This window comes from Pongo pygmaeus, chromosome 19 (genome assembly GCF_028885625.2).
Source record: "Pongo pygmaeus isolate AG05252 chromosome 19, NHGRI_mPonPyg2-v2.0_pri, whole genome shotgun sequence".
NCBI classification, from domain to species: domain Eukaryota; kingdom Metazoa; phylum Chordata; class Mammalia; order Primates; family Hominidae; genus Pongo; species Pongo pygmaeus.
Window position 1 is genome coordinate 71,964,313 of NC_072392.2, and position 26,541 is coordinate 71,990,853.

The 26,541-nt window shown below is 51.6% G+C and overlaps 1 protein-coding gene and 2 non-coding genes across 7 annotated transcripts in view; 2 read left to right on the forward strand and 1 right to left on the reverse strand.

Moving 5' to 3' along the window:
* Positions 1–26,541, forward strand: part of LASP1 (LIM and SH3 protein 1) — an 80,179-nt gene that overhangs the window by 15,548 nt on the left and 38,090 nt on the right. For 2 of the 5 annotated variants that reach the window (XM_054458046.2, XM_054458047.2), the window contains 3 exons: positions 12,302–12,508; positions 13,121–13,343; positions 21,057–21,151. In XM_054458046.2, the coding sequence (XP_054314021.1) occupies positions 13,275–13,343; positions 21,057–21,151 (164 nt within the window). In that variant the 5' untranslated portion in view covers positions 12,302–12,508; positions 13,121–13,274. Of the gene's footprint in view, positions 1–12,301; positions 12,509–12,537; positions 13,344–21,056; positions 21,152–26,541 lie in introns of those variants that run through there. The other 3 variants (XM_063656972.1, XR_010124761.1, XM_054458052.2) reach the window with 3 other exon arrangements.
* TRNAC-GCA (transfer RNA cysteine (anticodon GCA)) lies at positions 10,733–10,804 on the forward strand. Its single transcript has one exon. It is a non-coding gene; the product is annotated as a tRNA-Cys (tRNA).
* Positions 12,375–12,446, reverse strand: TRNAC-GCA (transfer RNA cysteine (anticodon GCA)). The gene has a single exon. It is a non-coding gene; the product is annotated as a tRNA-Cys (tRNA).

Below are 26,541 nucleotides of genomic sequence, written 5' to 3' on the forward strand. Positions count from 1 at the left end.
CCAAGTACCCAGGAATCTGAGACAAGAGAATCGTTTGAACCTGGGAGGCGGAGGTTGCAGTGAGCCCAGATTGCGCCACTGCACTCCAGCCTGAGCAACAGAGCGAGACTCTGTCTCAAAATAAAATAAAATAAAATAAGCTGGTGGCATGGGAATCTGAGGCAGGAGAATCACTAAACCCAGGAATTGGGGACTGCAGTGAGCCGTGATTGCACCATTGCACTCCAACCTGGGCTACAGAGAGAAACCCTTTGTCATTTTCCAATAAAAAGCCCTAAGGCAGGGGTGTGACTGAACCGAATGAGCACCAGCAAGGAAGCCAGATGTGATTGGACAGGACGAGTAAAGAGCAAAGTAGTAAGAAATGCAGTCAGAAGTAATGGAATGGTGGCTCACACCTGTAATCCCAGCACTTTAGGAGGCCAAGGGGGGTGATAACCTGAGGTCAGGAGTTCAAGACCAGCCTGGCCAACATGGTGAAACCCTGTCTCTGCAAAAATACAAAAATTAACCGTGCATGATGGCAGGTGCCTGTAATCCCAGCTACTCGGTGGGTTGAGGTGGGAGAATCGTGTGAACCTGGGACGCAGAGGTTGCAGTGAGCCGAGATCACACCATTGCACTCCAGCCTAGGCGACAGAGCGAGAGCTCTATCTCAAAAAAAGGAAGTCATGGAATGAAACCACTGTGGACTTTGGCATTGGCTGAGTGAAATGAGGAACCATTGTTTGATTTTAAGCAGAGGAGGGACATGATTTGACTAATGTGTCAGAAGGATCACTGTGGTTGAGTTGTTGAGACTAGACTGTGGGAGAGGACATAGGGATAGAAGCTATTGCAGTAACCCAGGAGAGAAATGATGGTGGTTTGGACTAGAATGGTAGTAGTGGAGGTAATGTGGTCAGATTCTGGATGTGTTTTGGAGGTAGAGCCAATAAAATGTGGGGTATGAAGGATAGGAATCAAAATGTCTCCAAGGCTTTAGGCCTGAGCAATTGGAAGATATTGCTGTCAACCAAGATGGAGAAGGCTATGGTTACAGGAGGAACAGTGTTCTTGGTTGGTATAACCACCAGTGTCTCAACCAGAAAACAGGGACACAGTTAATTCTCTTCTCCCAGCCTCCTAGATCTAGCCACCAAGGTCTATCAACTTGACTCTATTTCCTAAATTTTTCTGCCCATGCCTTCCACGTTCTGCCTTTGTTTCAAAGCTATTGCATCGGCCTCTATATGGTCAGACCATAATTTCCCACTGCTTAAAATCATGTGCTGGCCAGGCATGGTGGCTCACGCCTGTAATCCCAGCACTTTGGGAGGCCAAGGCAGGCAGATCACCTGAGGCCAGGAGTTTGAGAACAGCCTGGCCAACATGGTGAAACCTTGTCTCTAATAAAAATACAAAAATTAGTCACGGGTGATGGCACGCACCTGTGATCCCAGCTATTCAGGAGGCTAAGCAGAAGAATTGCTTGAACCCAGGAGGCAGAGGTTGCAGTGAGCCAAGTTTGCCCCACTGCACTCCAGCCTGGGCATAGAGTGAGACTCCATCTCAAAAACAAACAAACAAACAAAAAAAGAAAACAAAACAAAAAACATGTGCTGACCCTCTAGTACTTATAGAATAAAATCCAAGCTGTTTAGCACAGCATTGAAGTCACTTGAAATGGCCTACCTTTTCCCTGGCTCTATCTTCTGCCACCTTGCCTCTTACATTTCACACACCAGAAACACCAAACCACTTAGGATTTCTGGACATATAGCTTAGATTCACACTTTCTGGTATTTATGCACTCACCTGCTTTAGCCACTATGTGTTATTTATTTATTTATTTATTTTGAGACAGAGTTTCACTCTTGTTGCCCAGGCCGGAGTGTAATGGCACCATCTCAGCTCACTGCAACCTCCTCCACCTCCAGGGTTCAAGTGATTCTCCTGCTTCGGCCTTCCAAGTAGCTGGGATTACAGGTGTACACCACCATGGCCAGCTAATTTTTTTTTTTTTTTTTTTTTTTTGTATTTTTAGTAGAGATGGGGATTTCACCATGTTGGTCAGGCTAGTCTCGAACTCCTGACCTCAAGTTGATCCACCTGCCTCAGCCTCCCAAAGTGCTGGGATTACAGGCGTGAGCCAACGCGCCCATCCAACCTGTTCTTTAAAACTCTGCTCAGATATCATTTCCTCTCTGAGCCGTTTCACAACCCCAGCAGTTTATTCCCTGAGCCACTTCTTTACTAGGAGCTGTGGTTCTCAAATATTTTCATTTTAGACCCCTTTACACTCTTTTTTTTTTTTTTTTTTTTGAGACAGAGGCTCACTGTCACCCAGGCTGGAGTGCAGTGGGACCATGTTGGCTCACTGCAACCTCCATCTCCTGGGTTCAAGCAATTCTCCTGCCTTAGCCTCCTGAGTAGCTGGGATTACAGGTGCCCACTACCACGCCCGGCTAATTTTTTAATATTTTTAGTAGAGACGGGGTTTCACCATGTTGGCCAGTCTGGTCTCGAACTCCTGACCTCAGATGATCCACCCGCCTCGGCCTCCCAAAGTGCTGGGATTACAGGCGTGAGCCACTGTGCCCGGCCCCCTTTTTTTTTTTTTTGAGACGAAGTTTTGCTCTTGTTGCCCAGGCTGGAGTGCAATGGCGTGATCTCAGCTCAACGCAACCTCCGCTTCCTGGGTTCAAGCGATTCTCCTGCCTCAGCCTCCCGAGTAGCTGGGATTACAGACATGTGGCACCTTGCTCGGCTAATTTTGTATTTTTGTTAGAGATGAGGTTTTTCCATGTTGGTCAGGCTGGTCTCGAACTCCCGACCTCAGGTGATCAGCCCACCTCGGCCTCCCAAAGTGCTGGGATTACAGGCATGAGCCCCATTGCCTGGCCTCCTTTACACTCCTAAATTATTAAAGACCTCAAGGAGTTTTTGTTTATACAGGTTTTATCAGATGACATTTAACAATATTATAAATTAAAGAAAGTTATTACTTCACGTAAGATAACAATAAACCCATTTTTTGCTAAAGTAAATAACATTTTAGAATGAGGAATAGGTCGAGTTTAGTGGCTCAGGCCTGTAATCCCAGCGGGAGGATCACTTGTCCTCAGGAGTTTGAGACTAGCCTGGACAACAAAGTGAGACCCTATTTCTACAAAATATTAAAAAATTAGCCAGGTGTGGTGGCGTGCGCCTGTGGTCCTAACTACACAGGAGGCGGAGGCAGGAAGATCACTTGAGCCTGGGAGGTTGAGGCTACAGTGAGCCATGATTGCACCACTGCACTCCAGCCTGGGCAACAGAGACCCTGTCTCAAATATAAAATAAAATAAAATAAATAAATGTAACTATACTTTTCCAAACAAAAATAATTTAGTGAGAAGGGTGGCTTTGTTTTATTTATTTTAATCCCTTTAATACCTGGCTTGATGAAAGGACTGGTTTTTCATGTTTTTACACTAATCTGTTGTGATTTCACACATTTAATCTCTGGAAATCTCCACTGTATTCTCATGAAAGAGCAAGAGTAAGACAGAAAAAAAAATGACATTATTATTAAAATACTTTTTTCCTCTGCACAGAAAGGGTCTCATTAATATTATCAAGAAAATAGGCCGGGTGCGGTGGCTCACGCCTGTAATCCCACCACTTTGGGAGGCCGAGGCGGGAGGATCACGAGGTCAGGAGATCGAGACCATCCTGGCTAACATGGTGAAACCCCGTCTCTACTAAAAAATACAAAAAAATTAGCCGGGCGTGATGGCAGGCGCCTGTAGTGCCAGCTACTCGGGAGGCTGAGGCAGGAGAATGGCGTGAACCTGGGAGGCGGAGCTTGCAGTGAGCCAAGATGGCGCCACTGCACTCCAGCCTGGGCTACAAAGTGAGACTCCGTCTCAAAAAGTATATAATAATAATAATAATTCTTCTGGCTGGGCGCGGGGGCTCACGCCTGTAATCTCAGCGCTATGGGAGGCCGAGGCGGGTGGATCACCTGAGGTCAGGAGTTCGAGACCAGCCTGACCAACACGGAGAAACCCTGTTTCTACTAAAAATACAAAAATTAACCGAGTAAGGTGCCGCATGCCTGTAATCCCAGCTACTCGGGAGGCTGAGGCAGAAGAATCGCTTGAACCTGGGAGGCAGAGTTTGCAGTGAGCTGAGATCAAGCCATTGCATTCCAGCTTGGGCAACAGAGCGAGACCACCTCAAAAAAACAAAAACAAACAAACAAACATTTTTTGCACACAGAAAGGGCAGAAAGGGCCTAAAGGACACCCAGGGATCCCCACATCACACTTCCAACTACCAGGGATTCAGAGAACACTCCAAAGTTGCAGATATCACATCCTCCTATAACTTACCAGTTTGTATGTTGATATACGTGGTAGAAGGTGAAGTCTATGAAGGTGATAAGGGAGTAATATGTAGTTTATTATTTTCCCAGTATCCACCACAAAATGCTCAGAGAGCTTTATCTTTCTTGCCCGTCACTGGGTTAAAAAAGTAGCTGTGAGAGAGCATCCAGATTTGAACTAGGGGACTTCTTGATCTGCAGTCAAATGCTCTACCCCTGAGCTATACCCCCTCTACCAGAAAAAAGAAGACTACACCTTAAATGTAGTGTTTTCTGACCAGACATCGCCTGCAGTGATTCAGAATAGTTTGTTGTCTGTGATAAACTACTTCAAGCGATCTGGACCCAAGTAAAGTAGCGGGAGAGAAAAGAGAAGTCTAAGTCCTCTCTGATTCTGGCTTGAGGGTCTTCTACGGATGTGCAGTGGGATCCCCTCTTTTCCATCACTATAGCCCCCGTTTTTTTTTTCACTACAGCCTTTTTTACCTCTGGCATCTGGGAATTCTCTTATTTTATTACTTATTTTTATGTTTATTTTTTTTGAGACGGAGTCTCGCTCTGGTGCCCAGGCTGGAGTGCAGTGGTGCCGTCTTGGCTCACTGCAAGCTCTGCCTCCTGACTCAGCCTCCCGAGTAGCTGGGACTACAGGCACCCACCACCACGCCCGGCTAATTTTTATATTTTTAGTAGTGACGGGGATTTCACCATGTTGGTCAGGCTGGTCTCGAACTCCTGACCTTGGGATCTGCCCGCCTCCGCCTCCCAAAGTGCTGGGATTACAGCCGTTAGCCACTGCGTCCGGATGCATTTGGGAATGCTTCAAGTCAATTTTCTAGCCTCTGTGCCTGCAACCTGAGCTGCAGTGAATCCTCAGCCCCGTGATTTGCACACAAGAGGAAGTACTTCCCTTGTCCTTCCCAAGACCATCTCTGCTTCCGGGCCAGATGTGTCTCCGTTGTTTCCATTTTCTCCAGCATCTTCAATCACTTCCTCTTCCCCTGGCTCCTTCAAACATCAACAGGTTTCCATTAGGAAAGTATTCTTCTTTTTTTTTTTTTTTTTTTTTGAGACGAAGTTTCCCACTTGTTGCCCAGGCTGGAATGCAATGGCGTGATCTTGGCTCACCACAACCTCCGCCTCCCGAGTTCACGCGATTCTCCTGCCTCAGCCTCCCGAGTAGCTGGGATTACAGGCATGCACCACCACACCCGGCTAATTTTAGTAGAGACGAGGTTTCTCCATGTTGGTCAGGCTGGTCTCGAACTCCCGACCTCAGGTGATCCGCGTGCTTCGGCCACCAAAGTGCTGGGATTACAGGCGTGAGCCATCCGGCCTGGCCAGAAAAGTCTTATTTTACCTGTGATTGCCTGTTCATTTTCTTCCTTCTCACTACCAATTTTTTACTTTTTTTTGGTCTCACTCTGTTGTCCAGGCTGGAGTGCAGTGACGCCATCTCGGCTGACTGCAACCTCTGCCTGTTGGGTTCAAGCGATTCTAGTGCCTCAGCCTCCTGAGTAGCTGGGATTACAGTTGCGCACCACCAGGCCCAGCTAATTTTTGTGTTTTTTGTAGAGATGGGGTTTCACCTTGTTGGCCCAGTCTAGCCTCGAACTCCTAAATTCAAGTGATCCGCCCGCCTCGGTCTCCCAAAGTGCTGGGAGTAGAGGCGTGAGCCATCACGCCCGGCCAAGATTGTGCATTTTTTGAGGGTAGGGATCATGTTGCATTCTTTTTTGCATTTTCCAAAGTAGTCAGCACAGTGCCTGGTTCATGGTAATCCCTGGTCGTAATCACCAAACTACAGCCTAATTAAACTAACCGATGGGATTCCACCAAACCTGCACCCAAGCAGCTGAATGTTGCTGAAGAAAAAAGGTGCACAAGTTTGCGCCACTCAATGTAAAACATGCTTTCTGTTTAGCATTCCTTCACTATTGCCCAAATATGTTTACTTTCTCATGCTCCAAAATGACTATTTCACACACTCTCTGCTTTCTTAAACCTTCCACACCTTCTTTCTCCTCTTGCTGTCAGATGAAGAGCTTGCCTCTTCCTTTTTTTTTTTTTTTTTTTTTTTTGAGAGGGTGTCTCCTCTGTCGCCCAAGCTGGAGTGCAGTGGCGCGATCTCGGCTCACTGCAAGCTCTGCCCCCCAGGCTCATGCCATTCTCATGTCTTAGCCTCCCGAGTAGCTGGGACTACAGGCACCCGCCACCACGCCTGGCTAATTTTTTTGTATTTTTAGTAGAGATGGGGTTTCACCGTGTTCACCAGGATGGTCTCGATCTCCTGACCTCGTGATCCACCCACCTTGGCCTCCCAAAGTGCTGGGATTACATGCCTGAGCCCCCGCGCCCGGCTTCCAAACGCATACTCTTAGATATCAATTAGGCACCTTAAATGAAACATGTTCACCCAAATACTGGAACATGATGTCTGTGAGGACAGGGGGCTGTACTTTGTTACTTTCTTTTAAGAGTTTTAAAAATAAACTCCATTTTTTTTTTCCTAAACTTGCCCCTTTCTCAGTGGGATTTTTCTCTTTTCTTTCTTTCTTTTTTTTCCCCCAAGACTAAGTTTTGCTCCTCTTGCCCGGGCTGGAGTGCAGTGGTGCGATCTTGGCTCACTGCAACCTCTGCCTCCTGGGTTCAAGCAATTCTCCTGCCTCAGCCTCCGGAATAGCTGGAATTACAGGCACCCGCAACCATGGCTGGCTAATTTTTTGTATTTTTAGTAGAGACGTGGTTTCACCATGTTGGCCAGGCTGGTCTCGAACTCCTGACCTCAGGTGATCCACCCACCTTGGCCTCCCAAAATGCTTGGATGACAGGCATGACCCATCGCGCCTGGCCCTTTTTTTTTTTAGATGGAGTCTCATTCTGATTCTGTCACCCAGGCTGGAGTGCAGGGGTGCGTTCTTGGCTCACTGCAACCTCCCACCCCTGGGTTCAACCAATTCTCCTGCTTCAGCCTCCCGAGTAGCTGGAATTACAGGTGTGTGCCACCACACCTGGCTAATTTTTGTGTTTTTAGTAGAGTGGGGTTTTGCCATGTTGAGAAGGCTGGTCTCGAACTCATGACCTCAGGTGATCTGCCCACCTGGGCCTCCCAAAGTGCTGGAATTACAGGCGTGAGCCATTGTGCCCGGTCACCTGCATTCTTCTCTAGCTCAGCTGTTTCTACTTGTTCCTACTTGTAATAGACTGAATAATGACCCTCCAAACATGTCTACATCCCAGTCTCCTTGTGAATCTATTTGTGACTATGTTACCTCTCATAATAAAAGCAACTTTACAGATATGATTAAATTAAATATCTTGAGATGTGAGAAGATTATCCTGGATTATCCAGGTGAGCTCAGTGTAATCCCACAGGTCCTTACAAGAGGGAGGCAGGAGGATCAGAGTCACAGAGAGAGGAGATGGTAACATGGAAGCATGGAAACCAAGGCTAGAGGGAGACAGGATGATATGCTGCTGGCTTTGACAATTGGGGAAGAGGCAATGAAGCAGCAATGTAGCGGCCTCTATAGGCTGGGAAAGTCAAGGAAATGGATTCTCCCCTAAAGCCTACAGAAGGAATGTAGTCATACTAACATTTTAATTTTAGCCCTGTGGATTTTTTTTTTTTTTTTTTTAAGATGGAGTCTTGCTCCGTCACCCAGGCTGGAGTGCAGTGGCACCATCTCAGCTCACTGCAACCTCCGCCTCCTAGGTTCAAGCGATTCTTCTGCCTCAATCTCCTGAGTAGCTGGGACTACAGGCGTGAGCCACCACGCCTGGCTAATTTTTCTATTTTTGGTAGAGAAGGGATGTCACCATATTGGCCAGGCTGGTCTTGAACTCCTGAACTCGTGATCCGCCTGCCTCGGCCTCCCAAAGTGTTGGGATTACAGGCGTGAGCCACCGTGCCCAGCCAGCCCAGTGAAATTGATTTTGGGATTCTGACCTCCAGAACTGTGAAGATAATAAATTTCTGTTGTTTTATGCAAATAGACTGTAATTTGTTATATCAGCAATATAAAACTAATACAACACTGTAGTCTAAGACATCACCACCATCTCTGACCTGTATTATTACAATAGATTCCCAACTGGCTTCTCTCTCTCTCTTTTTTTCTTGAGACAGAGTTTTGCTTTGTCACCCAGGCTCACTGCAGCCTTGACCGCCTGGGCACAAGCAATCCTCCTGCCTCAGCCTCCCAAGTAGCTGGGACTACAGGTACACACCACCACACCTGGCTAATTAAAAAAAATTTTTTTTGTAGAGATGGGAGTCTCACTATGTTGCCCTAACTGGTTTCAAACTCCTGGGCTCAAGTGATCCTCTTGCCCTGGCCTCCAAAAGTGCTGGGATTACGGGCATGAGCCACCATGCCTGGCAGACCCTCTTAGATTTTCAACTATACAACACAGTATTGTTAATTAAAGGCACAATGCTGTACAACCGATTTCTAGAGTTTTTTCATCTTGTAGAACTGACATTTTAGACCTATTGATCAGCAACTCCCTCCAGCCCCTGGCAACCACCGTTCTACTCTCTGCTTCTGTGAGTTTGACTATGTTAGAAACCTCATATAAGTGGAATCATGCAGTATTTGGTCTTCTGTGACTGGCCTGCTTCACTTAGCATAATATCCTCAAGGTTCATCTACGTTGTTGCATATTGCAGGATTTCTTTCTTACTTTTTTTTTTTTTTTTTTTTTTTTGCAACGGAGTTTCGCTCTTGTTGAGAGCGAAACTTGTTGCCCAGGCTGGAGTGCAATGGCGTGTTCGTATTCTTTTTGGAGAGACCAAGGAAAAACTTTATCCAGTTTTGCAGGAGGTTGTTCTCTGACTTGTTAGCGGGGAGAGATGAGTGGGATTGTGGATAAAGAATTGAGCCTAGGCCGGGCGTGGTGGCTCACGCCTGTAATCCCAGCACTTTGGCAGGCCAAGGTGGGCGGATCACCTGAGGCCGGGAGTTCGAGGCCAGCCTGTACAAATTGGAGAAACCCCGTCTCTACTAAAAATGCAAAATTAGCCAGGCGTGGTGGTGCATGCCTGTAATCCCAGCTACTCGGGAGGCTGAGGCAGGAGAATTGCTTGAACCTGGGAGGCAGAGGTTGCGGTGAGCTGAGATCGCACCATTGCAATCCCGACTGATCAACAAGAGCGAAATTCCGTCTCTGGGCAACATAGGGAGACGGCCTCCTTCACCCACCACATGCCCCCATCTCCACAAAATGGAAAACAAACAAACAAACAAAAACTGAACCAAGCAGGGCGCAGTGGCTCATGCCTGTAATCCCAGCACTTTGGGAGGCCGAGGCGGGCAGATCACGAAGTCAGGAGTTCGAGACCAGCCTAGCCAACGTGGTGAAACACTCATCTCTACTAAAAATACAAAAATTAGCCGGGCACGGTGGCGGGCGCCTGTAATCCCAGCTACTCCGGAGGCTGAGGCAGGAGAAGCGCTTGAATCCGGGAGGCCGAGATTGTGCCACTGCACTCACTCCAGCCTGGGTTACAGAGGAAGACTCCGTCTGGAGAAAAAAAAAAAAAAAAGAACTGAACCTAGACAAAGCAGATTGGCACCTAAATTCACATACTTTTCAAACTGCCACCACGTCTTGGCCTAGCCATTTTTATTTATTTATTTATTTATATATTTTTTTAGATGGAGTCTCGCTCTGTCGCGGAGGCTGAGTACAGTGGCGCGATCTCGGGTCACTGCAACCCCCGCCTCCTAGGTTCCAGCAATTCTCCTGTCTTAGCCTCCCGAGTAGCTGGGACTACAGGCTCCCGCCACCAAAACCGGCTAATTTTTTGTATTTTTAGTAGAGATGGGGTTTCACCATGTTAGCCAGGATGGTCTCCATCTCCTGACCTCGTGATCCGCCCGCCTACGACCTTCCAACGTGGTGGAATTACAGGCGTGAGCCACCGTGCCCGGCCATTTTTTTTTTGAGACGGAGTCTGGCATTGTCGCCCAGGCTGGAGTGCAGTGGCGCGATGTTGGCTCACTGCAACCTCCGCCGCCTGGGTTCAAGCGATTCTCCTGCCTCAGCCTTCCGAGTAGCTGGGATTACAGGCGCTTGCCACCGCGCCCGGCTAATTTTTGTATTTTTAGTAGAGACGGAGGGGGTTTCACCATCTTGGTCAGTCTGGTCTGGAACTGCTGACCTCGTGATCCGTCCGACTCGGCCTCCCAAAGTGCTGGGGATTACAGGCGTGAGCCACTGTGCCCGGCCTATCTTGGCCTAGCCTTTTAATTTCTCCTTCCTCTTTGGTAATTTCAGTATAATCTAGCAAAGAGACACTAATTTTGAACCAATGGTGAAAGTATGAAAATTTTGGGATCAATCGATGTAAAAAGAATTTACCACACGGTTGGTGACAGAGGGGGTATAGCTCAGTGGTAGAGCATTTGACTGCAGATCAAGAGGTCCCCGGTTCAAATCCGGGTGCCCCCTCGAGTTTCTTTACGTTTTTTTCGCAGCCATCCAGGAATAACCTGAGTTAGCGAGTTCTGAATCCAAAACTCACGGGAGGTGCCGTTTCTATCTTCCACCTACCTAATTTTCACCTTGAAAGGATTCTCGTACTCTAGAGGGAGAGAGCAGCAACCAGAGGCTGCCTTTAGGTGAATCTGAGCTCTCATACCCCAAGTGGCGATAAGCGCACCAGTATTCCCAGTTGTAGAACAAAGGCGCGCATCGATTTCCATCTCCGATGCCCATTGGTTTAACGTTAATTATAATTTGTTTTGGGGTAAATAATATGTCTTGGACGGGGCAGTAGTTCGTACTGGACTATGAAAACTAGAAGTAATCCAAATTCAGAGGTTTTCATATACTCACGAACTCGAACAGGACATGGCACACATAGAAGGTAGACAGCGAGCAGTTTTCCCCTCTTCCTTCTCGACTTAGCTCATAGGCAGGGCTTTGGCTTGATAAGCTATACATGGAAAGTTCAAGGCCTAAAGGAGAGGTAAAACTGGTTCCTCCTGGGTTTTGCACGGAACCGCACCTCTGCTGATCTGTGATCTCTCTGTTCAGCCTAGCGATACAGCTCACAGTAACAGGAGCCAGGAGAAAAAAATGCGCGTTTCCCCGGGGTCCGAGGAATGACACAACCACATTCCGGGTTTAAAATATCGCAGCTGCCCTTTGACCCAGGCAGCACGCCTCTTCCTTTCCCCTTTATTTTTCCTTTTTTTGGGCAAAACCTAATCGAGGGGGACGCCCTTGTCTCCCGTCACACTTACCATTTTCCTCCGGCCCAACAGTGACCCTGTCAGGCACGCAGCCAGCAGATACTTGTCTCCATCTTTAGGTTATGAAACTCCATGGCCTTTTATTCTTACTTCAGTGGTTCTTAAAACGTGGTCCCCACACCAGCAGCACCAGAGGCACCTGGAAACTTGGTAGAAATGCAAATTCTCGGGGTCCCCTTACAGAATCGGAAGCTAGGAGTGTTTTAACGAGCCCTGCAGGTAATTCTGATGCACGTTCAAGTTTGAGAAACACTGTATTGGTTTATCTCAGTTTGCACTGGGTTATAACTTTACTTTTGTACATTAATAGTCAAGGATGAACACAGCACGTCCATGTCACCATTAATACAGAAAGTTGAAGTTGGAGAAGGGCTGTGTCTATGGGTTTCCCTCGCTTGACCCACCCTCCACCCTCAAAAGGAAAGCCAAGTTGAGGCGTTCTCCTGTCTCCCTACCCCCATTGGAAACATCCTGTCCCTCAAACCCGGCACCTCGAACTGTCTGACCCATCTGGGGCTGGCGGCCGTGGCCGCAGAAATCCCTACACCTCTGGCGCGAGTAATGCGGTCGCGCAGCTTTTATACCCACCCCCTCCTTCCACTGAGCACAAAGTAAAACCGAAAGATCTCTGCTAAGGTTGAAAAATGAGGAAGATACTTTTTTCTTTTTTTTTTTTTTTTTTTTTAATCAGGACCCAATGTTAAAATGTGAGTCAAGAATGAAAAACAGATTGTTAACAATGGGAAGGAAAAGCCAAACCACCGAGGGGGCACCCGGATTTGAACCAGGGACCTCTTGATCTGCAGTCAAATGCTCTACCACTGAGCTATACCCCCGCGCCTCCACGGCGCCTGGAGGCGGCTCCTTGGGTGCTAAGCATTGTTGCAGCTGCTACACTGTGAGTAGGGGTGTAACATAAGGAGAAAGGAATGCTGGAGAAAAGGGGTCAAACTGAACGCAGACGGTGCCCGCATCCGGGGAACCCCGGGAAGGTGCACTGCAGGGGCTCGGGGAGGGAAGCACTAGCCCAGGCCCGGCAGCGCGCAGGGTCCAAGAGGGAGGGACTGGTTCCGCCCCACAAATGTGGGAAAGGGCGTGGGCCGGAAGAGAGCTAAGAGGGGCAGGGTAGGGGGTCCCCGTTCGGTCCGCAGATTCATGCCGGGTAGAAAGTCCCCGAATGCGGTGAATCAGTTCCAGCGTTCAGGAGGGCTCCAACCCCACCCTCGACGGGCTTGAGGGGTTAGCCCGCCTCCCGCAGCCCGGGCGCCCCAGATGTGCAGCCTGCTCGCCTCTGCGCCGCCTCCGGCTGGGGAAGGGCCCTGGGCACCGGGCGCAGTCAGCCTTAGAGCGCTGAGGCGCCAGCACCGCGGGCCCCGCGGTCCCCCCCAGGAACCCGCCCCCGCGCAGCCCCACGTCGCCCGGGGAGCGCGCCTCGCTGCGCGTGCCCTTGCCCGCGCCCGAGGCGCGTGCCCGCCCCAGTGCAGCCCCTCCTCCCCGCTGTGTTTATTAGGGGAAGGAGGGCGGAGGCGGAGGCCAGTTCCCCAGCTCCAGCCGCCGTCGCTGCTGCTTGTGTGGTTGCAGCCGCGGCTGCCTCCCGCCAGCTCGCCTCGGGGAACAGGACGCGCGCGAGCTCGGGCGTCACCCACCCAGCCTTTCTCGGAACCATGAACCCCAACTGCGCCCGGTGCGGCAAGATCGTGTATCCCACGGAGAAGGTGAACTGTCTGGATAAGGTGAGCTCGGGACCGGGAGACGCGTTTTTGCAATCCCCGGCAGTGCTCCGAATCCAGGGAGGAGAGAAGGGCCGGGTCTTTGCCGCCTTATCCCCGCGATCCCAGGAGAATGGAGGGAGGGCGAGCGGGCGGTGTCATGGGGTGTGGGGACACATCCCAGTCTGGAAACCAGGAGATCTAGGGCGAGGCGGGGAGTCCACGCGTAGCGGGCAGCCGCTGCTGGAGAGGGGTGGGCTGTGTGCCCCGGGGCTGGGAGGACGGGAGAGGAGCAGGGAAGTCAGGCCCCGGGGTGTGTTGGGGGAAGGTTAGGGGTGCAGTCCCGCCCCCTACGGCCTGGAGAGTGAGAAGAGACGGCCGCTCCCTCTCCGCTCTGCGCCGAGCGCCAAGTAGGCGGAAGCGCGGGGCGCTGGTGGAGGGGGCGGGGCAGAGGCTGGGGGGCCCTGCGAAACCGTCCGCTCCGGGGGCGGGTGGCCTGGCTGCCTGGCCTGGCGGGGCGGGGGCTATCAGCCTGCGAGTGTGTGGCATCTGATGCGGGTGGTTTTGGGTAAGGACCCGGGCTCTGCCGCAAGAGCCCCGTTTTTGAACGACCTGCAGCCCCCTTGGATTCAGTGGTTAAAGGACTCGCAGACCTCCTCCACAGCTTCCCAACCCCCACCTCCAATTAAAAGCCAACTCCCGGTGCTGGGCCGTCCAGCCTGAGCCGGGTGGGGTCGGGTGCCGGAGTAGGGTGGGTGGAGGGTGCTTAGCTGAGATCTCCTGAAATTGTGCTCAGAGCCAGGAGACCGTGTGGAAGAACAAAGAGCTAACTTTTCAAAGCAGGTTTCTCCAGTGGAGGGTGGGGTTGGCTGAGTTCTGGGGAAGCCGAGGAAAGGGGGAGGTATTGGGGGGAGGGGAGGGTGGCCTTGTGGAGATTCAGTGTCCCCTGGGGGCCCTGTCTCCCCAGTGCTGGACTTGTTCATCTGGTTGCCATTAGACTTTTGGAGGGGGTTGGAGAGTAGAACTGGGTGTTTCCCGTACAGTTTAGGGTAGGATCCTGTTCTCTTGTAAGCTCCGTAAGATCCTAAGGTAAAACCTGCCCCTCTGCATCCCCTCCCCAGTTTGGAGGGGAGGCCTCTGTGATTTTGTGCCCTTCCTCACCGCGTCTTTCATCCACCACCCAAAGCTGGCTCCAAGTCCAGGTATTCTGTCCTTTCCATCTGAACTGGGAGGGCTGGGAGGACTGGATGGAAGAGGGGTGCAAGGGTGGGACCACTGGATGAAAGAGGGGTATAGAGCCCTGGGGCCAAGTTCATTACTGACCTGGAGCCAGGTTTTGTTCAGGAGAGGATAGTTTATTGGACACCTTATCTCTCCCCTCCCCCTTGGGGTGTGAGCTTCCTCAGTGACCTTTGGCCTCTGAGTCAGCGTGAGGAGGTGGGGTTGGAGGTTCTGAAACACATTTGAACTTGCTCTTGGGGAGTGTGGGCATATGGGGCCGCTGCTGTGTCACTGTCCCTCCTGGTCCTGGGCTTGACTGGGCAGGAGGAGAGGAGGGGATATATTGTGGGTACGAGGAAAGGTGTTGCTCTGCCCATGACCATGCCAGCCGCTGTTGGGCAGGACTTGAGCTTAGAGGTATCAGATGATGAAGTCTCCTCTTGAGAACGTACCTGTCCTTGCACACTGGGGTTTCACCTGCCCCTCGTGGCAGAGATTTTGGCCTCTGCATCTTGAGTTCCCTGTGGTCCCCTTGTTCTCCACAGTCATGAATTGGGAAGAGGCAGTGGGCAGTTCACCTGTATAAGGAAAAAGCAAAACATGAAGGCAGAATTGCCACTCTAGGAGTTGGGAGACTGGGTCCTTGTTCCAGGTCTGCTCCCACCAGTTTTATGAATGTCTCTAGGCCTCAGTATTCACCATCTGTCAGATGGGTATGATGATGTCATTTCCTTGAAGGTGGGGCAGTGCACTAAAGTCCCTGAGTGCTAAAGAGGGTGCTGTGTAGACTATGCCCTCCCTACCTCTCTGGGATGCTCTGTTCAGCTCCACACCACTCCCCTTGGAAAGACCTTCAGTGCCGTGTACCCGAGGGGAGGGGAGCAGGGATGCTGCAGGGTGCCCTCCCCAGTTCTCTTACCCTAGCTGGAAGAGGACGTTCAAGTGGGGGTTGCCCAGGGAAGTGGGAGTTGGCGATTCCTTCCTCTTTTTAGAACTCTCCCTATAGGAAGTGGCCCTGGAGAGACCTCGCCCCCTGTACTGAGCAGGAGACCTGAAATATCCAGGTATCAGACCTATTCCTCCCCACCTGCTCCAGGCAGTAAGGATAGGACCAGGAATGGGGAGCCAGTGCCTGGAGGATGCTGGGCTGAGACCAGGGAGGAGGGGGAACCTTCAGTCCCATAGGCAACTTCAGTCCCATAGTTGCTAACCAACTTCCCAAGGCCTCCCATTTACAGCAAAAGAGTCAAATTAGACTCACCCGTTTCTCTACAATCCCCCATGGCACTCAGCCCACTACGTGGCCCAAAGCACAGACTGTGTCCTTGGTTTCAGCCTTTTCTCCTCCCTGAGCCTTATCTCCCAAAGGCATAGGTGGGTAAAAACCTTGTCACCTCTGAAGGCCACCCTGCCCCCAACCTGCAGTACCCAGCATGCTTTGCAAGCTGGATAAATATGTATTGCTGATGACAGTGTTTGAGGAAGGAGGTCGAGATTTGCTTCTCCAGAGGACTTCTGGGATTAGAGCTGGGGGAGAAACAGGGTGACCTCATTTGCTCATTCAACAAATATTTATTGAGCACCTACTTTGTGCACCTGCTTTGTATCTAGGGAGCTGTGTTGTCAAGAATCTCGCCACGTCCCTCTTTCCTGGCTTGCTTCCCCAGGTTTCTGAAAACAGGTGGAGGTAGAGGATTGGTCTGTTGCCAGTTCCCCTAGAATCCCCTGTTAGGGCGGGCTCTCTGCCTCTGCTTGTCTCAGCACTCCCTCCCCACTCGAGGGGGTTGAAGTCCTCACAGCTGTGATGCCCCGTTTTGCTAGCTGAAGCTTAGAGTACCCCACCATCATCTTGTGACCATCCCTTCATAATAGCTACTAGTTATCACAATATGCTGGGCTCAGTCTTCATAGCAGCCTCACAAAGTAGGTGTGTTCGCTCTTGTAAACGATGCACTCCATAAACAGAGGCTCAGGTAGCCCATGTGGCTCATCTCCCTCTCTTAGAACTGAAATTCACATCCACAGTTCTTTCTGCTCAGCTCTTCTGCCAGTGTGTTTGCAGAAAGTACTTTTATTTATACATATTTATATTTTATTTACATCTCATTTGTGCCAAAAGTAGGTCCCATCCTTTCCTGACCCTATCTGGAGGAATGCTCTGGGCCTGGGGTCTTGTATGGGGGAGTGGGGCCACTGGGAATAATCCTGTCCTCCTCGGAATTTGTGGAGATGCAGCAAAGATCTATGCCTTTAAGGTGGCCAACCGAGCTAGGCTGGTGCCCCGGCCAGGGTGGGGCTGGCATTGCCTCTGCAGGAGGGAGAAACTGTAACCCTGGGCAACAGGAAGGGAAGAGACAGTCTCATAATCCATCCCTGAGTCATGGCCACCCCAGGTAGCTTGGGTTCAGAGGCCAAGGTGCCAGGCTGCAGGCACAGTGACACGAAGCTTGCCACATCCCCCCCAACCCAGAGCCACAGAGGGACAGGCTGTCCCAAGTGAGGGGTATCCTTGCAGGCTTCTGCCCCTACCAGCCTGTTTACCTTTCTTTAGAGTGGGTTGCAGGTAGGCAAGGGAAGATCAAGATGACCCTGCCTTGGAGCCTCGGATCCAGGCTGAGAGGCCTCTAACGGGCAGCAGAGGTAGGATCTGTCTGGTTTCTGTGAACAGGGAAACCATGGACTTTGCAGGCAGCAGGAAGGGGCAGAGGTGCATGCCTCGAGGTGCACTTTCCTTGAGTCCTGAGGCCCAGGAATGCTTCGCTGAAATCATCTTGCCTGGGGCTTTTAAAAGAGGGGGGCTCTTGCTCTGGGACAGAGCCCATGGGGCAGGGCAGAGGCAGACGGGGTCACTGTGGGGTCCTCTGGACATATTTCCCTGACAGTGTCTTTGCCCAGACCCCATTGAGACAAGACAGGGGTTCTTTCATCTTAGGGTCCAGGCTTGGCTCACAGCGGTTGTGGAGGGACTGGCCATTTTCTGCCTCCCCTCCCCACAATTTTCCTACCCCAAAAAGGACACGGTGGAAGGAGCTGGTGGGTTTTCTTGAACCTTGGGGCCTTCCTCCAGAGAGGGGAAGGGAGTCGCCTGAAGCTGCTGGAAGTGCCAGGCATTAGGGGTGGAGCGGCCTCCTCTCCTGACCCTCCAGCACTCTGGGAGACAGTGGCTGCAGCTCCACTTGACACTTGTGCTTCATAGTAACTGGTTTCCATTTTTCTGCTCGGAGCCCTCTGCAGGGGGACAGGCGACCACCCTCCTCTGCCCCACCCTCGTGTGTCTGGATGAGAGCGTGGGGCCTGTGGGGCCTGTGTGGGAGGTGGGAAGGAGTTACTGATAGAAATAGGCGCCATCCCCTTGAAGAGGGGCTCTGCTTCCTCCACGTGGCAGCCTGGAGGGGTCTTTGGAACCCCTGGGTCCAGTGTTGGCCCTGTGCCCCCTGCCTGCTCAGTACACCCCACCCTCCTTCTCCAAGGGGCTTGGCTCCAGGTGCGGGCCTGGCCATCTGGAGTAGGGGTCTCTCTCCCAATGTCAATCAGGAGGCAGCCTTGGGGGTCCGCGGTCCTAGGACAGTGTGTAGCCCTTCGTGTGTGTGTTTGTGTGTGTGTGTGTGTGTGTGCGTGTGTGTGTGAAAGTGGGTCATGGTCTGGATTCTGGAGAATGTTTTTCCTGGCAGGCCCCTATGGGGGTAGGGGGAGGCGGGGGCCCAGGCAGGGGCATGTGCAGCTAAGTAGGCAGAGGCCAGCAGACTGGGTGGTGACCAGGCTGGGGCACCCTGCCAATGCCTCCCAGTCACTGGGGGAGGGAGTGGGGCTGTCACTTCAGGGGCCTGTGGGGGCAGGGACCAGCCTGTCTTAGTGTCCCAGTGGGTTCTGTGTGTTGGGTTATGCCCCAGAAGGAGTATGTAAGTTGCCTCATGGGGGTCTGGGGGCCCTGGGTCACTGGGATAGGCCCAGGTTGGGGAGGGGGCCAAGCTTAGACCCGCCACTTCTTTGCTTCCAGACTTCCGGCTGGCCCTCCTCCCCAAGAGTCATTCTCCTAGCACTCTGTTTAATATTCCACCATTAGGTTTTTCCTTTGGGTCTTCTTGATAGGGAACCAATACCCTATTAGAAGGCGATTTCCCCCTGAAATTACCGTGGGGGTCTCTGATTGAAGTGGGCCATGGTAGGGAGGTTGAATCCTAGATTCTCAGCCTTCTTTCTGCTGTCCCCTCCTCCCAGTGTCTCAGAAGCACCTCTCTGGGGTTTGGAGACAACATTTTGAAAAGCATCGCCTTGGGGGAATTCCTTGACAGATGGCCAAGAACCAGCTCTGTGGCTGGGCTCCTTCAAAAGTCCCCCTGGGCCTGCCTCCTGGCCTCCTTCTTTCGGAATGGGGAATGTCTCCCTTGACTACTGGGAAATGGGGCAGGGACAGGCCAGCCAGGTCACTCAGGTGGCCTGGATTATTCTGGGGTCCTGGCAATGGACCCCTGTTTGTTGGTGATCCAGCGCATCATCCTGGGCTTCTGGGGGTGAATTTAGATCCTGTTGTCATGGGTTTGCCTAAGCATCAGTACTTCTCAGGGGTTCCACAAAGACCCCTCCAGGCTGCCACGTGGAGCCTGTTAGATCGTTTCTCTTTTTTTTTTTGAGACAGAGTCTTGCTCTGTCACCCAGGCTGGAGTGCAGTGGCACAATCTTGGCTCACTGCAACCTCCACCTCCTGGGTTTAAGTGATTCTTTTGCCTCAGCCTCCCAAGTAGCTGGAATTATAGGCATGTGCCACCATACCCGGCCTATTTATTTATTTATTTATTTATTTATTTTTGAGATTAAGTCTCGCTCTGTACCCCAGGCTGGAGTGCAGTGGCATGATCTCAGCTCACCGCAATCTCCGCCTCCTGGGTTCAAGCGATTCTCCTGCCTCAGCCTCCCGAGTAGCTGGGATTACAGGCACGCGTCACTGCACCCGGCTAATTTTTTTGTATTTTTAGTAGATACAGGGTTTCACCATGTTGGCCAGGCTGGTCTTGAACTCCCAACCTTGGGTAATCCACCTGCCGCAGCTTCTCGAAGTGCTGGGATTACAGGCGTGAGCCACCGCTCCTGGCCTAGATCTGTTCTCTTTCTGTCATCACTCTGTTCCCTCCGTTGGCCACCCTGGATGGGCCCTGTGTCCCACATTCTCTTTTTTTTTTGAGATGGAGTCTTGCTCTGTCGCCCAGACTGGAGTGCAGTGGCCTGGGTTCACGCCATTCTCCTGCCTCAGCCTCCCAAGTAGCCGGGACTACAGGCACCTGCCACCACGCCCGGCTAATTTTTTTGTCTTTTTAATAGAGATGGGGTTTCACCATGTTAGCCAGGATGGTCTCGATCTCCTGACCTCATGATCCGCCCGCCTTGGCCTCCCAAAGTGCTGGGATTACAGGTGTGAGCCACCGCGCCCGGCCGTGTCCCACATTCTCACACGCATGAATGGATTGGAGCTGTGGTTGGCACAGTGAAACCCCTCTGCAACCCAACACACACAATCTCCAGTGTGAGCCCTGACCCCCTCGGCTGAGGTTCACACCTGCTGTGCCCAGCACCTGACATCTGAGTGCTCAGAGGTGCCAAGTGCTGTGCTGAGGGCTTTGAAGGTGATTTCTCCTCAGTCCTGGACAATCCCAGGAGGGCCAGGTGTTATTACATCCATTGTACACACCAGGAAGTGGGCTCCTCTGAGGTGCAGGGCCCCGCCCAAGGCCATACAGTTAGTGGGGTAGAGCTTTGATGTCCACTGTGGGGGTGTCCACCTTCAAGGCTTTGAAGTAGAGCCCTTGAGTGCCTCAGTGGGAGACCCGCTGCCGGGCACTCTCCTGCCCTCCCACTGGGGTGGGAGAGGATGAGGGAAGGGTAGAAAGGATGTGGTGTGTTGACAGAGCCTGGGACACCCAGCCCATTCCTCTGGCCTGGCATCCCACAGGAAGTGGGAGGTATTGGAGCTGTAGCACCACCTGGGGCTCATGTGGGGCTGGCGGGTGTGCTGGGCCCTGCTACAGGCCCTAGGAGCACCTGGGTTCTGGGCCTGGGTGTGTGGGGGCTGGGCCTTCCTCTTCTGAGGCCTTGGTGCCGCCAGAGGAGCTGCTCCTTCATGTTCAGCGGCTGCTCCCTAGCAACCCAGCGCAGCTTTGCATAAGCAATGAGGCCTCTCCAGCTCTGGGCAGGAGGGGTTCCCTGGGGAGGGTGGAGCTGACCTGGGGGCTGCTGCTGCTGCTATAACTGGGCTCTTCCCCCGTGTCCTTCATGCTTGCCCTTCTCTTCCTCCTGGGTTCAAATGGCCCATTGGTGGAGGATGAGGAAGGAGAGAGGGGAGGGGAGTGCCAAAGCCTGTGACCTGAAATGCCCCCAGCTCACCTGGGATGATTCCATGTTCTCCCCACAGCCATGGGCCTAGGACAGTCCCAGCAGCTCCTGAGTGCCCCTTCCTAGGGCCTGAGCCCCTTTTTCAGAAGTCCTGGTATCTGATGTATGTCCTCCTTCTGTCTCCATCCCCAGTTCTGGCATAAAGCATGCTTCCATTGCGAGACCTGCAAGATGACACTGAACATGAAGAACTACAAGGGCTACGAGAAGAAGCCCTACTGCAATGCGTGAGTCCTGTTCTGGGCAGGGGGCTGGGTGGGCGCCTTGGCTCCCTCCCCGAGTGAGTTCTTCCTTCCCCTCCAATAACCGCAAGGTGACATTGGCAAACACTTCCATCCCCTACTTGAACATCACAACAGCTGGATGAAGCAAGCACTTTTTATCCCCATTTAAAGTGCTTTTATCCCCCATTTAAAGTGCATTTAAAGTACAGATGAGGAAACTGGGGCTTAGGGAAGGGAAGAGACTCTCAAGATGGGATGGCTAGGGAAAGACAGGCTCTAACCCAATCTCGGGCAGTAAGGCGAGCACGTTTCTTTCCACTGTCCCCTGCTACAAAAGAGGGGGCTTTTCGCATGGTCTGTCAAGAATGAGTGACCTGTCTGTTGTATTTGGGGTTGGGGGCTTTGTTCTGTTTCCCTTCCCTTATTTCTCTCCCCAAAATCGACAGTTTCCTTCTCTCACCTGGGTACTTCCTAGGCTTTGGGGGCTCCTTCCTCCAGTGGTTCCTTCAAGAAAACTCTCTGGAAGCCTCATGCCAGCCCTTTTGGTGTTCATTTTTTGAGAAGGGGCAGGGGATGCATAAAGGGTGTTGCCTGGGCCAGATAGATCTCTTCCCTGCCTGGTGAGGGAGGCTGTGGAGACTGTGTTTTTTTTAGTATAGTCATCTTGGGCTCTGTTCCTTCTGCACTAGGACCTGCAGCAGCCGACAGTAGGGAGGGAGTATAGAGGTGGGGTCCCCCATCCCAGAGCCTGGAGGAACACCTCCCATCCCATCCCATGCAATCCCAGAAAGTACAGCAACTTTCCATCTTCCAATTGACCTTGTGAGTAGCAAGTACAAACTCAGTATTGGGGCCTCACAGCTGCCTCCACCTGCGAGGTGGAGGCTTTGGAAGGTCAAGTCACTTATAAGTAATGATGTAATGATAATTTCTTTTTCTTTTAATTTGCTTTTTTTTTGGAGTCAGAGTGTTACTCATCAGCCAGGTTGGAATGCAGTGGCGCGATCTTGGCTCACTGCAACCTCCGCCTCTTGGGTTCAAGCGATTCTTGTACCTAAGCCTCTTGAGTAGCTGGGATTACAGATGCATGCTACCATGCCCAGCTAATTTTTGTATTTTTTAGTAGAGACCGAGGTTTCACCGTGTTGGCCAGACTGGTCTCGAACTCCTGACTTCAAGTGATGCACCCGCCTCAGCCTCCCAAAGTGCTGGGATTACAGGTATAAGCCACCTCGCCCAGCCTTAATTCGATTTTTTTTAATTACAAATTTTTTTTTACTTTTTTTTTTTTTTTAACTTCAACCAACTCAAGTAATGGTAATTTCAGTGTTCACATGAATTTAGGATCTGACTTGAGTCCAGTTTTTTTTTTTTTTCTTTTAATTCTCAGTCAGGAGGCTCTTTGCAGCTGAAGTTCACCCGGGGGAAAAACAATTTGGGACTTGTCTAAAAAGGGGGCTTAAACCTCCAGCCTTACCCCTAACCTTACCCCAAACCTTCCCTGCTTCCTTACCCCTTCCCGTTCCCTGGCTAAGACCAGTCTTTCATCTTTTTAGGGGCTCGCTCATTCAGCAGACATTTATTGCCTGCCTGCTGCTATAATACATACTAACCTGTGCCAGGTGCTGGGAAAACAGATTCCTGATAAAAATCTCAAGCCCAAGAAGCAACATGAAGTTGTCCCTTCTGGAAGAAGGAGGGCAGTGGGCAGGTTATCTGGGTAGAGGAAGGCTTGCAGCTCTGTCGTGGCCCCTCCTTCAGCTGCCCCTTCTCTTCTATTAATTTCTACTGTTCCTCTTCCCCCTACCAACCCCTCCCACCCCCACAAGGGAAATGGGACATTCTTCGAATTCTTAAGGGCTCACACAAACCCTGGTTCTCTGCCACTTCCTCCCTCCATTGGGGAGTGGGGTGGGGTTCAGAGAAGCCAGGGCAGTTAACCCCTCCATTGCTGGACCACCTCAGGCTAGATTCTGAGCCTCCGCCCCAGCACGCAGAAGTCTGACCGAGCCTTGGAGCCCAGTGACTCAAGTAGCCTAGAATTCAGTGACCACTGGGAGCTGGAGAAAAATCAGAGGCTTGTCCTTGTTTTCTCTGCGTTTTATCAGCCTCATCCAAAGTTCCAGCTTACTGTTTTTACTGTCTTCTTGGGAAGCTGCCACAAGGTTGGGTGGAGGGCTCCTGCAGGGACTGGGGGAGCCAGGAGAGGCAGAAGATCAAGGTTTCTTTGGGTGATGCTTCCAACTTGCAGAGGCAGAGGTTCCCCTGTCTCCCTCCTGGCCTCCAGCCAAAAGAAGCAGGTTGGCCTTTCCATGTTTCCTCCAGCTTTTATAGCCCTAGCCTCTGCCATGCCTCATTGACCTTTGGCCCAGTTGGGATGTTTCCTGGGAAGGAGCCTAGTGAGAGAGACCTGGGGGATTTGTGACCCAGCCGTGTTTCACTTTAGCTGTAGTAGCACCTCGCCCAAGGCAGGCATTCTCCCTCCCCTGCATCCACTGGGCCAAGAAGTTACCCGTGGGGATTCCGGGATGAACCAGGTGTGGGGCCTGCTTGCAAGGAGTGCTCTCTGGACCTGTCTGAGCCTTGGTTTCCCCATGGTTAAATATTCCTGCCCAGGAGTCCTGGCACAGTGGCTCACGCCTGTAATCCCAGCACTTTGGGAGGCTGAAGCAGGTGGATCACTTAAGGTCAGGAGTTCTAGACCAGCCTGGCCAACATGGTGAAACTCGTCTGTACTAAAAATACAAACATTAGCCAGATGTGGTGGTGGGCACCTATAATCCCAGCTACTCAGGAGGCTGAGGCAGGAGAATTGCTTGAACCTGGGAGGCCAGGGCTGCAGTGAGCCAAGATTGCCTCTGCACTCTAGCCTGGGTGACAGAGCGAGACTCCATCTCAAAACAAACAAACAAACAAACAAAAGATAAAAAAAAATTCCTGCCCAGGGATGTTGGACCCTAGACCAAAGAGGATTTATTGAGCTCTTGCTATGTGCCAGACACTAGGCCGGGTGTTTGCTGTCATTCCCTCCTGCTTTCTTACTTTTTTTGTTTTTATTTTGCTTTGGTTTTTTGGAGACAAGGTCTCCAAAAAAACTTCAGCCTGCTCAGTCACCCAGGCTGGAGTGCAGTGGGGTGATCATGGCTCACTGCAGCCTCCACCTCCTGGGTTTAAGTGATCCTCCTGCTTCAGTCTCCCTAGTAGCTGGGACCACAGGCATGTGGCGCCATGCTAATTTTTAAGTTTTTTATAGAGAGGAGGTCTTGTCATACTCTTGGCCTCAGGTCATCTACCTGCTTTAGCCCAGCCTCCTCCCGTTTTCTTCCTGCCTCTGGTCTTATCCTTGAGTGACATTCAGGTTCCTGAATCCTGGGTTTACCAGGGTACAGCTTTCTCCCATTTCTGTTCTGGTCTTGCTTTGTGGACTACAGGCCTGGCTTCCTTCTCTGAAGCATCACGTGCTCCATGCTGGGCCAAGCCCAGTGCAGGACCCATAGGGGCACATGGTTTCTTCTGGCACTTTGCCAGGGAGTTAGGCCCACCCAGTGAGTGTGTGAGTTTGGTGTGCAGGGAGGCCTCTATGTTCTGCCTGTCTCTGGCTAGTCTCTGAGTCCTGAGGGGAGCTAAGATCTTGCAGGGGGCTGGTCAAGAGAGAAGAAAGCTATCTTTCCCTGTGGTTTCTCAAGATTCAGATTTAAGTTCTAGAAAGTGACTGTAAAGTAGGCAGTAAAAAGGCCTCTTCTGTTTCTGTCCTTGCATCAGACTTGTTTGGGGGAGAGGCAGGGGAGAGAACACAGGCCAGAGCTCACTGCCAGCCCACCTGGTGTGGCGGACCCCCACGTGCGTGCAGTTACACACATGCCTGGTGTGTAGGCAGACACCCACGCCGGTGCTGGGGCGGGGGAGGAGGACTTGGGAGCTGGACTGAATGGGCTGTGTTTGTGTTTCCACATTCAGGACTGCAGCCGTGCAGCCAATGCTGTGGCAAGGTTGAGGGTGCACTCCTGGCTTTTGCACAATAGCCAGTGGTGGAGGAAGAACCGCTAATCGAATTCTTTTTGTTTGTTTTTTTTGAGACGGAGTCTCTGTCGCTCAGGCTGGAGTGCAGTGGCGCGATCTCCGCTCACTGCAACCTCTGCCTCCCAGGTTCAAGCGATTCTCCTGCCTCAGCCTCCCGAGTAGCTGGGATTACAGGCACCTGCCACCATGCCCGGCTAATTTTTGTATTTTTAGTAGAGATGGGGTTTTTCCATGTTGGCCAGGCTGATCTGGAACTCTTGACCTCAGGTGATCCACCCGCCTCGGCCTCCCAAAGTGCTGGGATTATAGGCATGAGCCACTGCCCGGCCCGAATTCTTTCTTGAAGCTTCTGGGTGGGTGGGGTGAGCCTGCTGTTGGTGAGAGAGGTATTTATGCCCTCCATTACTTGTTTTGTAAACTGGATTTTCCAAAAGTGGGGCAGATCAGTCCACATGCCCAGGCTTAGCATAAACCTGCATCATTGTCTCCCTGCAGATAGGCTAGAGTACTGCCTGTTCCCTCCTCTTTAGGGCCCTACTGACAGGAGGCGGGGTTGCCAGCCAGGGAAACCAGCTTGTGAGGTGTCAAGTGGGAGGTGGGCATGGGCTGGGGAAGGAAAATTGAGGGACTTGGTTGCACCTTTCCCCTCTTCTCTGACTGCACATATCTGGGGTCCATTCTCCAGTTTCCTTGAGCTGTGGGGTAAGGACTGAGGAGGGTAAAGATGTCCCTGATTCTGGGGAGCCAGGGACTATGTTTCTGCCCCTTCCCCTAGGCATCAGATGGGAGTAGGGTGTGGTCTGTGTCAGACAAGGCTGGGTGCTTATGTGTCTCTGGATTCTAGCAAACTGTCTTTAATCCCAGCTGCTTTTAAAAGGTGGGGCAGGGTTGGGCACAGTGGTTTATGCCTGTAATCCCAGCACTTTGGGAGACTGAGGAGGGTGGATCACTTGAAGCCACGAGTTCAAGACCAGCCTCGTCTCTACAAAAAATAAAATAAATTAGCTGAGTGTGGTGGTGTGTGCCTGTGGTCCCAGTTACTTGGGAGGCTGAGGCAGGAGGATTGCTTGAGTCTGGGAGGTTGAGGCTGCAGTGAGCCCTGATTGCACCACAGCACTCCAGCCTGGCAACAGAGGGACACTCTGTCTCTAAAAAATGTAAAAATGAAAATAAAAATAAAAATAGGTGGGGCAAGGAGTAGGCAAACCCCGCACTGGGGCCTAGGGCTTTCCCTCCTTCCCATAATTGTCTGCCTCTAACTGGAAAAATTGGGACTAGGGATGGCAGTGTCGGGGAGGGCAAGTGCAAATGGCCAGCCCAAGTAGCCAAATGTGGCCTCCAGGTAGCCCTCCCGCCTCACTTACCCCCAAATC